Below are 14980 nucleotides of genomic sequence, written 5' to 3'. Positions count from 1 at the left end.
GTTTCTGCCCCATGGTGCTTGGTCACTAGAGCAGTTCTCTCTCTCTTGATTTGTTTCTAAATTTAATGAGGTTAAAACAGATTACCTGGTGGCTCAGACAGTAAAGAATCCGTCTGCGATGCAGGAGACTTGGATTTGATCCAGATCCCCTGGAAAAGGGAATGGCCACCCACTCCAGTATTCTTGCCTGGAGAATTCCTTGGACTGAAGAGCCTGGCGGGCTATAGTCCGTGGAGTCACAAAGAGTCTACCACGACTGAGCAAATTTCGCTTCACTTCACTTCAAAACAGATTCACTGGATTAACCTTTCCCCTCATCTTTCTTGGCTGCTCTTTTGAGATTGTCCCTGCTCGTTGTTCACACTTAAATCAGGACAGAAATGTTTATTCACTGTGGCAACGCTTCCCCTCTAGTCAGAGCACAGAGTGCCCTGAGATAAGCCAAGTGAAGAATCTGCATCCTTGTGGGTGCTTTGCCAACTATGCTGTCCCTGTGGGGGCCCCAGATGGGGCCTCGGGGCTGCCCAGCCTGTCTGCTATGAACTGGCGTGGATCCAGCCTCTCCAGTGCTGCTCTGCAGCCCCGGACCACAAACCAGAGTCTGAAAACTGCTCATAGTCTGTGCATAAATTCATCCAGCGACGAGGTGGAGGAAGAACAGAACTGTGAGCCCACGTGCCCGACCAGTTCCCAGCCTCACCCTCCCCATCTGTGCTCACACCTGTGAGGGTACCTAGGGCAAGGACAGTGCTGGGGCCTCTGATGGACAGTGCTATGGGGCTCCTGTGATGTGGACACTTCTGGGGGTCCCCTGATGCCTATAGTGCTGGGGGTCCTGTGATTGGGTCAGAAGTGGGAGTACTGTGATGGACAGTGCTGGGGCTGACCCTCATGGGGACAGTGCTGGGGGTCTTGTAGGCACCCCTCTGTTGTGTCCTGTGGAGGGGCAGTCACTTAGTCCTGAGATGGTGATGTCATGATATGTCTTGTTTTATATAAAATTCATTTGCAATTTAAATAAAACTTCAATCAGTAATACTTTTCTTTCTTTTGCAAATTGATTGCCTCTGTAGTGTTTGTTGGAAAAGTACTGAAGAAACTTTATCCTGAGGTTTCCCACGGCCAAGAAAAGAGGGCCCCTGTGACTCCAGCCTCCAGAAACCCACCTGAGAAAGTGCCTCCTGAGAGAGTGAAGGGTCAGAGCGACCCTCCTGAGACAGGTGAGCGCTGTTTCCCTGGAGAGCGAATGCTGACCTCAGGCCACTGTGGCACCACCACGGGGGCAGCGGGGTCATTCTGCTCAGACTTTTCGGGGATGGTTACTTCACTTGTGAGGGAAGAAGTGCCCCCAGCTGGGGATAGGGTCAGGTTCATCACTGGTGTTGGGTTCAACTCCATGCTGTTCCTGGGTGCAGTGACTGGGCCCTGCTGCCCCAGGACCACTGCCCACAGTGTTCCTGCTGCTCTTCTGTTGGAGAGCCAGAGGTATAGGAGGGACGCTCAGCCTCTTAGCCCTGGAGTCACACTCAAGAATAGTGGCTGCTGTCTACTGTGCTTTTCCCTTTCAAAGATGGTCCTGTCCTGGGCTGAACTGTACCCTCTACAATTTATGTGTTGATGTCCTGACCCCAGAACCTCAGGATGTTGACCATGTTTGGAGATGGAGCCTTCAAAGAGGAGATGGAGTGAAATGAGACCTTTAGGGTGGGTCTAATCTAGGGCAACTGGTGAGATAGGAAGAGATCAGGACCCAGACACCTACAGCAAGACGACCGTATGAAGGTGTGGGAGAAGACAGCCATCCACATGCCAAGGCAGGAGGCCTCAGGAACCAGTCTTGTGACACCTCCATCTCGGACAGCCAGCCCCCGGGAGAACTGGGAGAGAATGAACAAGGCCCTCCTGTGGTGCCACCCAGAAAACTACCCTGACACCTGCTCCACCTGCAAGACGCATGCTTGGTTTTGTGTGAATACAACGTAGCTTAGAAAGGCAGGCGCCCTGGGGAGATGTGCTATGCAAGCGGAGTGGGCGTCCCTCTGCATTCCTGGTTATCTGTCCAAATGTAACTGAGCTGATGTTCTTAGTCTTTTTTTTTTCTTTAATTTGTATTTAGGGTTTATTTGAGTTTTCTTTCCTCTTCTAACCTGATGTGATTATTCACTAATGAGCTTCCCAGGTGGTTCAGTGATAAAGAACCCATCTGCCAACGCAGGAGATGCAGGTTCAGTCTCTGGGTTGGGAAGATTCCCTCGAGGAGGAAATAGCAACCCACTCCAGTATTCTTGCCTGGAGAAACCCATGGACAGAGGAGCCTGGCTGGCTGCAGTCCACGGGGTCACAGAGTCAGACACGACTGAGGACACAGACACACACTTTCATTAGTGCCGTAATTTGGGCAGTGTCTTTCCTCAGAAGCTCCAGGTTGGATCACATCGTTTCAGCAGGCAGTTGTCCCGTGTGAAGGCCCACGCTATGATGGCTGGTGCCAGCAGCTGTGTGGTGCCGTTGGAGGCTAGGACAGGGTGGACACCAGGATCCTGAGAGAGGTTGCATGGCCAGCGCGGCACCAAGGCTGGGAGAGATGCGAGGGTGCTGCAGGTGGGATTCGGCCGTGTTCTTAGTGTCTGTCCACCTGTGTGCTTCTCAGACCGCAGACCCTGTGAGTGGTGCTTGCTATCTGAGTCATGGCCTCTGTGTACCCCGTGCAGGGTACACTGGTCACCTGCCATAGTCTAAACTTGGGTGAGAGGGGGCGGGGGAGTGGTGAGAAGGATGCGGTGTGGCTAGGATGGTCTCATCAGGTCCTGGGGGGGCATCTGGTCCGTCTGTTTCTGCACACCCTGCACTTTCCTCCCCTTGCAGAGTGCCCTCTTGGCCACGAGGATCCTTGGACTGGGGGTTGAAGGCAGAGTCTGATGGGTAGGATCCTCCACCCTTCCTCACGGCCTCAGGCAATGAGTAGAGGAGGCACTTCTGGGAGTTTTCATTTTTTTCACAGATGCAAATGAGCCTAACTTATTTGCCTTCCTGAAAACTCCATGCAGTGTACAGCAGCAATGTATTTTTTTAAAGATAAAATTCATTTAATCTAAAGTTTACCATAACCATTTCAAAATGTACAATTCAGTGATTTTTAGTATACTCACTATGTTATGTAAGATTACCACTAACTCCAGAACATTCTTATCACCCCAAAAGAAACCCATATCCATTACAGTTATCCCCATTCGTGCGTCCCTACATTTTTGTTTCTTTAATTTATTTTATAATTGGAGGATAATTGCTTTACAATGTTGAGTTGATTTTTGCTGTACAACAGTGAGAATCAGCCTTAATTATACATACATCCCCCCCTCAGTGGCTTGGAGAATTCCACGGGCTGTATAGTCCATGGTGTCACAAAGACTCGGACACAACTGAGCGACTTTCACTTTCACGTTTCACTTTCGCCTCCCTCATGAGCCTCCTTCCCCTCCACCCATCCCAGGCTGGGCTCCCTGTGTTGTATAGTAAGTTTTCACCAGCTATCTTTTTTATACATGATAGTGTATATAATGCTGATGCTACATTCTCCATTTGTCCCACTCTCTCCTTCCCCCAAAAGCCATAGTTCTAAAGGACACATGTACCCCATTGTTCATTGCAGCATGATTTACAGTAGCCAGGATATGGAAGCAACTTAGATATCCATCTACAGATGAAGGGGTAAAGTTGTGGTACATAAGTATAATGGAATATTACTCAGCCATACAAAAAAAACGAATTTTAGTCAGTTCTGTTGTGGTGAATAAACACAGCCTGTTATATAGAGTGAAGAAAGGAAGAGAAAAACAAGTATCATATATTAACACACATATATGGAATTTAGAAAAATGGTATTGATGAACCTATTTGCAGAGCAGGAATGGAGTCGCAGATATATAGAAGAGACCTCCCTACTTTCTGTCTCTTCAGATTTGTGTATTCTGGACATTTTGTGAGTGGAATTGCATAATAGGTGACCTTTTGTGTCTGACTTCTGTCAGTTCAGTTCAGTATCTCAGTCATGTCCGACTCTTTGTGACCCCATGGACTACAGCACACCAGGCCTCCCTGTTCATCACCAACTCCCAGAGTTTACTCAATCTCATGTCCATTGAGTCAGTGATGCCATCTAACCATCTCATCCTCTGTCTTTCCCTTCTCCTCCCACCTTCAATCTTTCCCAGCATCAGGGTCTTTACAAATGAGTCATTACTTCACATCAGGTGGTCAAAGTATTGGAGTTTCAGCTTCAACATCAGTCCTTCCAATGAACACCCAGGACTGTTTTACTTTAGGATGAACTGGTTGGATCTCCTTGCAGTCCAAGGGACTTTCAAGAGTCTTCTCCAACACCACGGTTCAAAAGCATCAATTCTTTGGCACTCAGCTTTCTTTATACTCCAACTCTCACATCCATTCATGACTACTGGGAAAATCATAGACTTAACTAGATGGACCTTTATTGGCAAAGTAACGTCTCTGCTTTTTAATATGCTGTCTAGGTTGGTCATAACCTTTCCTTCCAAGCGTCTTTTAATTTCATGGCTGCGGTCACCATCTGCAGTGATTTTGGAGCCCCCCAAAATAAAGTCAGCCACTGTTTCCACTGTTTCCCCATCTATTTGCCATGAAGTGATGGGACTGGATGCCATGATCTTAGATTTCTGAATGTTGAGCTTTAAGCCAACTTTTTCACTCTCCTCTTTGACTTTCATCAAGAAGCTCTTTACTGCTTCTTCACTTTCTGCCTTAAGGGTGGTATCATCTGCATATCTGACGTTATGGATATTTCTCCCGGCAATCTTGATTCCAGCCTCTGCCTTATCCAGCCCAGCATTTCTCATGATGTACTCTGCGTATAAGTTAAATAAGCCGGGTGACAAGCCTTGACATACTCCTTTTCCTATTTGCAACCAGTCTGTTGTTCCATATCCAGTTCTAACTGTTGCTTCCTGACCTGCATACAGGTTTCTCAAGAGGCAGGTCAGGTCGTCTGGTATGCCCATCTCTTTCAGAATTTTCCACAGTTTCTTGTGATCCACACAGTCAAAGGCTTTGGCATAGTCAATAAAGCAGAAATAGATGTTTTTCTGGAACTCTCCTGCTTTTTCGATGATCCAGTGGAAGTTGGCAATTTGATCTCTGGTTCCTCTGCCTTTTCTAAAACCAGCTTGAACATCTGGAAGTTCACAGTTCACGTATTGCTGAAGCCTGGCTTGGAGAATTTTGAGCATTACTTTCCTAGCGTGTGAGATGAGTGCAATTGTGTGGTAGTTTGAGCATTCTTTGGCATTGCCTTTCTTTGGGACTGGAATGAAAACTGACCTTTTGCAGTCCTGTGGCCACTGCTGAGTTTTCCAAATTTGCTGGCATATTGAGTTCAGCACTTTCACAGCATCATCTTTTAGGATTTGAAATAGCTCAAATGGAGTTACATCACCTCCACTAGCCTTGTTCATCGTGATGCTTCCTAAGGCCCACTTGACTTCGCATTCCAGGATGTCTGGCTGTAGGTGAGTGATCACCATGGTGATTATCTGGGTCATAAAGATCTTTCTTGTATAGTTCTTCTGTGTATTCTTGCCACCTCTTAATATCTTCTGCTTCTGTTAGATCCATACCATTTCTGTCCTTTATTGAGCCCATCTTGGCATGAAATGTTCTCTTGGTATCTCCAATTTTCTTGAAGAGATCTCTAGTCTTTCCCATTCTATTGTTTCCCTCTATTTCTTTGCTTTGATCACTGAACAAGGCTTTCTTATCTCTCCTTGCTGTTCTTTGAAACTCTGCCTTCAAATGGGTATATCTTTCCTTTTCTCCTTTGCTTTTTACTTCTCTTCTTTTCACAGCTATTTGTAAGGCCTCCTCAGACAACCATTTTGCCTTTTTCCATTTCTTTTCCTTGGGGATGGTCTTGCTCCCCGTCTCCTGTACAATGTCACAAACCTCCATCCATAGTTCATCAGGTACTCTATCAGATCTAGTCCCTTAAATCTATTTCTCACTTCCACTGTGTAATTGTTAGGGATTTGATTTAGGTTATACCTGAATGGTCTGGTGGTTTTCCCTACTTTCTTCAATTTAAGTCTGAATTTGGCAATAAGGAGTTCATGATCTGAGCCACAGTCAGCTCCCAGTCTTGTTTTTGCTGACTGTATAGAACTTCTCCATCTTTGGCTGCAAATAATATAATCAGTCTGATTTCGGTGTCGACCATCTGATGATGTCCGTGTGTAGAGTCTTCTGTTGTGTTGTTGGAAGAGGGTGTTTGCTATGACCAGTGCGTTCTCTTGGCAGAACTCTATTGGCCTTTGCCCTGCTTCATTCTGTACTCCAAGGCCAAATTTGCCTGTTACTCCAGGTTTTTCTTGACTTCCTAGTTTTGCATTCCAGTCCCCTATAATGAAAAGGACATCTTTTTTGGGTGTTAGTTCTAGAAGGTCTTGTAGGTCTTCATAGAACTGTTCAACATCAGCTTCTTAAGTGTTATTGGTTGGGGCATAGACTTGGATTACTGTGGTATTGAATAGTTTGCCTTGGAAACAGATCATTCTGTCATTTTTGAGATTGCATCCAAGTACTGCATTTCAGGCTCTTTTGTTGACTATGATGGCTACTCCATTTCTTCTAAGGGATTCCTTGACCACAGTAGTAGATATAATGGTCATCTGAGCTAAAACTCACCCATTCCAGTCCATCTTAGTTCGCTGATTCCTGGAATGTCGACGTTCACTCTTGTCATCGCCTGTTTGACCACTTCCAATTTGCCTTGATTCATGGACCTAACATTCCAGGTTCCTATACAATATTGCTCTATGCAGCATCGAACCTTGCTTCTATCACCAGTCCCATCCAACATAGGTGAGCAGTTTTATATGCTCATCTATGTTGTTAGGAGTATGACTGCTTCGTTTCTTTTTCTTGCTGAGTAATATTCCATTCTGTGGATATATAACATTTTGTTTATCTGTTCATCAATTGATAGATGTTTGAATTTTTTCTACTTTTAGGCTTTTATCAATAAACAATGAACATCTCTGCCAAGTATTTGTGTGGACGTGTGTTTTCAGTTCTCTTGGATGTAAACCTAGGAGTGGAATTGCTGGGTCACATGGTAATCCTGTGTTTACCATTTTGAGGAACTGGCAAGCTATTTTCCACAGCAGCTGTGTCATTCTTCACCCCATCTGCCGTGTAGGAGGGTTCCAACTTCTCCACATCGTTGCCAACACTTGCTGTTTTCTGTTTTCTTGATAACCATAGTAGGTGAGGTTGCACCTCATTGATTCCCATTTCCCTGATGATGTGTGTTGGACATTTATGTATCTTTTGTAGAGAAATGTGTATATAAATCCTAGGCCCATTTTTCAGTTGGAATGTTTTTCTTTTTATTGCTGAGTTGTACAAGTTAGTTATAATGTGGACAGTGGAACTTTATCAGTAACATGACTTAGAAATATTTTCTCCCGCTCCATGGATTAGCTTCTTACTTACTTCCTTGATGGTGTCTTTTGAAGTATAAAATATTGTAGTCTTGATTAAGTCCATCATACCTATTTTCTTCTGTTGCCTGTGGTTTTGGTGTCATATTTAAGAAACCAAATCCAAGGTCACAAGTTTTACATCTAAGTTTTCTTCTATGAGTTTTATGGTTTTTGCTTTTACAGTCAAGTCCTTTATCTATTTTGAGTTAATGTATGTATATGGTGTGAGGTAGGGGTCCAGATTCATTCCCTTGTCTGCAGATGTCCAGTCATACCAACACCACTTGTTGGAGATACTGTCTTTTTCCCACTTGGCACTCTTGTCAAAAATCAGTTAGCCAAAGACCCTGTGCTCAATGCAGTAGGTCTGGGTTCAATCCCTGATCAGGGAACTAGATCCCACATGCCACACCTAAGAGTTTGAATGCCCCAACGAAGATCCCCTGGACTTCAACTAAGACCCCATTAGGCCAAATTAAAAGAAGAAAAAAAATCAGTTAGCCATAGCTGTTTGGGTTTGTTTTTGGGCTCTCAGTTCTGTTCCACTGGTCTCTATGTCTGTCCTTGTGCCAGTACGACACTGTTTTAATTACTGTAGATTTGTCATAAGTTTTGAAATTGGAGTAAGAGTCTTCTGACTTCATTATTTTTCAAGATTGTTTTAGCTATTCAGTGTCCCTCACAGTTATGTATGAATTTTAGGATCAGCTTGTCCATTTCTGGGGGAAAAAAGCAGTTGGAATTTTGATACAATTTTGTGTTGAATTTGCAGATGATTCTGGGGATTAATGCTCTTTTACCAATATTAAATTGTTCAGATCCTGAATTTAGTCTAGCTTCCCATTTCTGTCATCTTAAAATTCTTTAAACAATGCTCTGTAGTTTTCATTATAAGACAGGTACATCCATGCTTGGTATGTCCATGCATTCTCTGTTGTGTCCAACTCTTTGTGACCTTAAAAAAAGTTTGTCCCAAAGTATTTTATTCTTCTTGATATTGTTATAAATGGAATTGTTTTCTTTTTGGATTAGCTAGTGTATGTAAATACTAATAAACCCTTTGACCTTGGATTAGGCAATGGTTTCCTAAATATGGAAACACAGATTTTTGTATATTGACCTTATTAGCCAAACTTACTAGCACTAGCAATTTGTGTGTGTGTGTGTGTGTGTAGTTTTCAGGGTTTTCTATATATAAGATCTTATCCTCTGTGAGCAGGGATATCTCACTTTTCCCTATTCAGGTTGGACGCCTTTTATTTTCTTTCTTGACTATTGCCTTGTTTGGAACTTTGAGTATAATATTGAAGCAAAGTGGCATGAGTGTGAATTCTCATCTTTCCTGGTCTTAGGGTGAGCATTCAGGCCTTCTCAGTGGAGTGTGACGTCAGCCATGTGCTTTTCGTGCTTTCTCTTTGTCATGTTGAAGTTCTCTCTATACTAATTTCTAGAGTGTTTTTTAGTCATGAAAGAACAGTGTATTTTTTTGAAGCACTATATCTTGGGAATTCTGAAGGAAAAACACTATTTGCAGCTAGAAAAAGAGAAATCTTGACTAAAGACAAAACAACAAAATCACAATCAAATAGGCAAAAATTGTGTGGAGGTCAAATGAAAGGTCATTTGAGAATTTCCTTGAAGACTTGATGCCTATGGAGGCGGCAGCTTGCTGATAATCAGAGTTGTAGATGTGCCCAGATCTCTTCAGTGTTGGAAGAATCAGCCTAATGAGGAAAGGGCCTTTGTCAGTCAGCCCTTGGGTGAGATTGAGAAAATGTTCCCTGTACTGTTAAAAGACACAGCATGGTGATTCTGATAATTATTTGTTCACTTTCAGTTCAGTTCAGTTCAGTTCAGTCGCTGAGTCGTATCCAACTCTTTGCGACCCCATGGAGTGCAGCACACGAAGCCTCCCTGTCCATCACCAACTCTCGGGGTTTACCCAAACTCATGCCCATTAAGTCGGTGATGCCATCCAACCATCTTATCCTCTGTCATCCCCTTCTCCTCCCGCCTTCAGTCTTTCCCAGCACCAGGGTCTTTTCAAATGAGTCAGTTCTTCACATCAGGTGGCCAAAGGATTGGAGCTTCAGCTTCAACATCTGTGCTTCCAATGAACACTCAGGACTGATCTCTTTTAGGATGCACAGGTTTGATCTCCTTGCAGTCCAAGGGACTCTCAAGAATCTTCAACACCACAGTTCAAAAGCATCAATTCTTCTGCGCTCAGCTTTCTTTATAGTTCAGCTCTCATATCCTTACATGACTACTGGAAAAACCATAGCCTTAACTAGATGGACCTTTGTTGGCAAAGTAATGTCTCTGCTTTTTAATATGCAGTCTAGCTTGGTCATAACTTTTCCTACAAGAAGTAAGTGTCTTTTAATTCATGGCTGCAATCACCATCTGTAGGAACCCAAAGAAATAAAGTCTGCTACTGTTTCCACTGTTTCTCCTATTTGCCATGAAGTGATAGGACTGGATGCCATGATCTTAGTTTTCTGAATGTTGAGCTTTAAGCCAACTTTTTCACTCTCGTCTTTGACTTTCATCAAGAGGCTCTTTACTTCTTCACTTTCTGCCATAAGGGTGGTGTCATCTGCATATCTGAGGTTATTGATATTTCTCCAGGCAATCTTGATTCCAGCTTGTGCTTCACCCAGCCCAGCATTTCTTATGATGTACTCTGTGTATAAAGTTAAATAAGCAGGGTGACAATATACAGCCTTAACGTACTCTTTTTCCTATTTGCAACCAGTCTGTTGTTCCATGTCCAGTTCTAACTGTCGCTTCCTGACCTGCTTACAGGTTTCTCAAGAGACAAATCAGATGGTCTGGTATTCCCATCTCTTGGAGAATTTTCCACAGTTTCTTGTGATCCACACAGTCAAAGGCTTTGGCATAGTCACTTTACAGAAGTGCATTTATTTATTTTAGAAGAGCATTGGTAATTCCATTTGTTCTTAAAGAAAAAAGACATGATCTGTAAATGGCCATAACCACCTGTGTGTGGTTTTTGGTGAAATCTGTCACTCAAGAGTGTATATTGGACTCTATTTTTTTGTTATTGCTTTTATTATTGTTTTTAACTTGCCAGTTATATCTGCGTATATTTTAAAGAGCCAAATAATCCCACAAGAGTTATAAAAAACAGTGTCATTTTGCCCTGAGCCCTGTAACACAAGCACACCAATTCTGAAGGCATCAGCCAAGCCAAGGGCAGTCTGTTGGCAGTGCCCTGGCAGAGGGCACATGTGTGCTGGTGGTAGAGGGGGGCTGTGTGGATAAGCACAGTGCAGAGGGGAGTCAGAGGTTAGAAATGAAAGCAAACTCGAGTGGGTATTCTGCACATCAGACCAGAGCCTGAGCTGGTAAGAATGGTGAACCGTGATCAGCAAAGCCAGTCAGCCACGGAGAGGAGAGTCTTTGAAGTCGCCTCTTCTGAAACCTTGTGGCCACGCCAGTGTTTCTGGGAAGGCACTGGCCTCTGTCAGCAGCAATGGGGTGCTGACCTGCCCCTCCAGATCTCTGAGCCTCACCCTGCATCCTGGTGTGGGGGCGAGGGGATGCCCTGGCCCTGCTGTCCCCTGAGCACTCAGTGGCGAACATGACCCTGACCGCCGTCCTGACAGTGAGCATCTGCTAGGTGAGAGAAGAGGTGAGAGAAGCCAGGCCTTGATGTAGTGCTCTGCCTTGGGCCACCCTGACTTACACACGAACAGATTCCCATCCACCGCCCACAGGCGTGGCCTCAGGGCAGCGCATGGTCAGCACAGGACCCTCGCAAAGAGCTCTGCCCTTAGTGTCCAGCATCCGTATCCTTCATCCCAGAAGTCACCTCCTGCCTCCCTTCCTTGGCATCGCCCATATTTATTCTGATTATTTGGTGAACAATAAAGTTTCCAAGTTCTGTTTGATTTTCTTATTGAGAAAAATTTAGCCAATTAAAAGCTTCCAAACATACTCTATGAAAAATGATCAAGCATTAATGTTGCCCGGCAGGGGACAGTGTGCCTGGTTGCACGTCTCTTTTCTGCCCTTGATCCCGGCGGAAATGACTCAGTCATTAATCAACCAGGCGGATAAGCCTAACGTAAGAACTACGGTTCTTGCACCTTAGCTTCACAAAAGTGAAATACCCTGATGGCAGAAGCATTTGACAATGTTTCAAGGCTTTTACAATTTAAATGTCTTGAAACCACACATTCTGTTATATGTGCAGTAGTGATTTCTCTCAGTCCTTGTCATTGTCATTTATAAAATATTCATTTTTCTTTGAAAGAGTAGTTGGGATATCCCCTTGTGTTAGGTAAAGGTTACTTTGCCATATTTTGAGTGAAGTTGTGGAGGTGGAAGTGCTGATCCTACCCCATGCTGAGAGGGTGTGGGGAGCAGCACTGCTGCTGCTCTGGACCGTGCAGACCAGCAGCCCACTTCCAGGAGTTTATTTACTGGAACCACGAGGTCAACTGTGCAAAGTTTTATATACCTGGATGGTCATGGCAGCCACTTCTGATAGTGAAAATTTAGAGTCAATTTCTATATGCAAAATTTAAGACAGTGGTTAAATTACAGTTAAATTTGCCAATAACATGGAACATCATGTAGCCATTAAGAGCAAATAGATTTAAATGTATCTTAATATTTTATCATGTTCACTTTTGAAAGATATTATACATATAATATATACATGTACAATGATAAAATATGTGTTCAGTTCAGTCGCTCAGTCATGTCCGACTCTTTGCGACCCCATGAATCACAGCACGCCAGGCCTCTCTGTCCATCACCAACTCCCGGAGTTTACCCAAACTCATGTCCATCGAGTCATGTGATCCTATTAAGTGTGTGTCTGTGTGGGTGTATGTGCAGACACACAGTACGTACCTGTTAGTATTTACAGAGAAAAAGTTCCAAAAGGTTAGGCACCTCAATGTTGAGATTGATATTATGATAATGAGGGGTGTCTTATGTGGAGTCTTTTTGTTTTCTGCTTCTTATTCATGAATTAATTATGTTTTTATATCATATCATAAAAACTCAGAAGTTTATATAATAAAGTAACTTAAAGTAAATTTAAATAATCATAGCTCGTTCCTTTTTCCTGACTGGTTATATAGCTGAGTGGCTGTTCTGGCAAAATGCTTGGCTTACTAAAGTCGGCAGTTATGGCTGCGGCTTCCCGTCTTCAGTGACTGGAGAAGCTGCTCGGCACGTGGACGTCTGACGGCATCTGTCTATGCCTCTTCCTGCAGGTGGTGACACTCGGGTCCAGCCCACGCGGCGACTCTATACCGTGGGCCTGCCTCCGGAGGGGTGGGTCCCCCCTCCACCGGAGCCCCCGAGCTGCTCAAGTTCAGAGAGCTCTTCCAGCAGCGAGGACACAGGAGGTAAGACGGCCAGCAGCCCTCAGGGACTTCCAGGGTCGTAACTTCACGTGAACCTTAATGAAGGTGCGTGTCACATGGCCATGTGGTCTGCAATCATTAGAGACACTTGTGAAGATGCATAACAGGGAACTCAGGTTGGGGTGTGATCTCAGCCCCATTGTTAACACATTACATATCAGGAGAAGTCTGGCATTAATATGTCCAAGCTTGAAAGTGCTTCTCTTGTTAAGTGAACTTTTTTCTTTACTTTCCAATTTTTTTCAGAATTTCCAAGATTGTTATCAGTTTTGTAATCATGGAAATAACTTAGGTTGCATGTCTGGTAGAAAATTGAACAATGCTGTCAGATGTTTTATGAGTGAAGGAGGTGCGCTGGGGGTGGTGCGGAGGCTGCATGTCACATTCATGCCTTAAAACTCCCCCCTTAATTTATCATTTTAAAGCTTCCTTAAGAGGAACTTGCAATTTTCAGATAAAATTTTCCCCAGATGGTTTTTAACAAGTAATAAACTAAGAAACTCTATACCATACGCCTTAATTAGTTTGCATATTAAGAAAATATGATTTTCTACTAGATTGATCTTTCTGACTTCCTAAGAATCAGAAACCATAAAATCAAAAATGAGATAGTTAGGGATTGATATATTTATCTTTTTAAGCCCTGTTGAAAATCTTTCGAATATAATTATTGGAAAAATAGATTGTTTCATTAGAAAATTAAGCTATGTCCTTATAAAGATAAATCGCTTTTGGTGACATACTCAGTGTGTACCTCGGGTGTTTAATAACAAAGTGCGGACTCACCCTGGAGCTGCTGCCGCAGCGAGTTCCACCCCCAAGCCTCCCAGGCGGGCCTGTGCACGGCGCCCCAGCTGAGACCCTTCCGGGTGCACTGCTAAGCTAGAGGGGTGTCCTTCCGGGAGACCAAAAGCTCCACAGTCTTGTTGCTGGCAATTTAAGCAGAGAGTGTGAGGACTGGAGTCAGAAAAGAGGAAAAGTCCCATGGGACAGTGTCCACCATTTTTGTCTGTTTGAATGCACAGCACTGTTAAGTCAGTTCAGAAGTTACTTCTAAAGAAGTTGAGGAGGAAGCGTCAGTGCAGGTCGTTGCCCCATCTGTGCCCACGGCGTCCTGCCTCCCCTGGCTCAGCCTGGGTACAGGTGGCAGGCCTGCTGGTGACCCCCAAGGCCGGCCCCCTCCTTGCCTCGGGCCTTGTCCAGACCCCTGGTTTGTCAGACCCCGTGCAGCCAGAGGCACGTCCCTCCCCTGTAGGCATTCATGTCCTGCCGTCGTAACAGTGCCTCAGCAGCTTTGCAAAGATCCTTTATTCATCCTGCAAAGGAGGAGTCCCTGCCTGCCACTGCCAGCAGGTGAAGTTCTGGGACCTCTACAGAGAGACGTTACATTCATATGTTCTACACAGAAATAGAAACCTCAACTTTCTTATGAACTGAAAAACAGGCCAGCCTCTAGGAAAGGGCCTTTTCTTCTCTGTTACACCAATCCTTTTTTTTTTTAAAGAAAAGTATTTTGTTTTTCTGGACTACAGAAACACTTACTATAGAAAAGTCAAGCATTATAGAAAACACACAGGAAGTAAAACATTACCTAAGACCACCAGGGCAAGATCTCAGTAAACATTTTTTGAAAATTCTCCCTGTACATGTTATATGTGCACATGCAGCTTTTATAAAAGTACATATTATATGTCCTGCATTGTAAACAACTTTCCACACTTGGTGTGTTATGGAGATTTTTTTTTCCATTTCATTGCATATAAATGTACTTATATCATTTTTTTAAAGTAGCTGAAATCTGTGTTATGTAAGCAACTTGTTTATAACTAGGCTCCCCTTTCCCACGTTGAAAGCTATCTAGAATTTTCCCTGGTGCTCGGTAAGCCCTTGGCATATGAACGCTGTTGTCACTGTGACAGTTATGCTCCCTGCTGGGAGCCAGCACCCTGGTATCTGTTTTCAGGTCTGTGGTTTCAGTGATTGTGAGGTGCCCCCAGGTGTCTTTTCTATACTCTCCCGCCGCCTGCTGTCCAGGCTGTTTCCCGGTCCCTCCTTGCTAGG

At 44.1% G+C, this 14980-nt stretch overlaps 1 protein-coding gene across 2 annotated transcripts in view; it reads left to right on the top strand.

Annotated features, from left to right (window-relative positions):
* Positions 1-14980, top strand: part of ERICH1 (glutamate rich 1) — a 39121-nt gene that overhangs the window by 8917 nt on the left and 15224 nt on the right. For both annotated transcript variants that reach the window (XR_006339283.1, XM_043893737.1), the window contains exons 2-3: positions 1074-1220; positions 12767-12901. Coding sequence is in view for 1 of the 2 variants with exons in the window: in XM_043893737.1 (XP_043749672.1) it covers positions 1074-1220; positions 12767-12901 (282 nt within the window). In the remaining variant the exon portion in view is untranslated. The remainder of the gene's footprint in view (positions 1-1073; positions 1221-12766; positions 12902-14980) is intronic.

Source organism: Cervus elaphus, chromosome 32 (genome assembly GCF_910594005.1).
Source record: "Cervus elaphus chromosome 32, mCerEla1.1, whole genome shotgun sequence".
NCBI lineage: Eukaryota > Metazoa > Chordata > Mammalia > Artiodactyla > Cervidae > Cervus > Cervus elaphus.
This window is presented reverse-complemented; position numbering and strand designations above follow the sequence as displayed.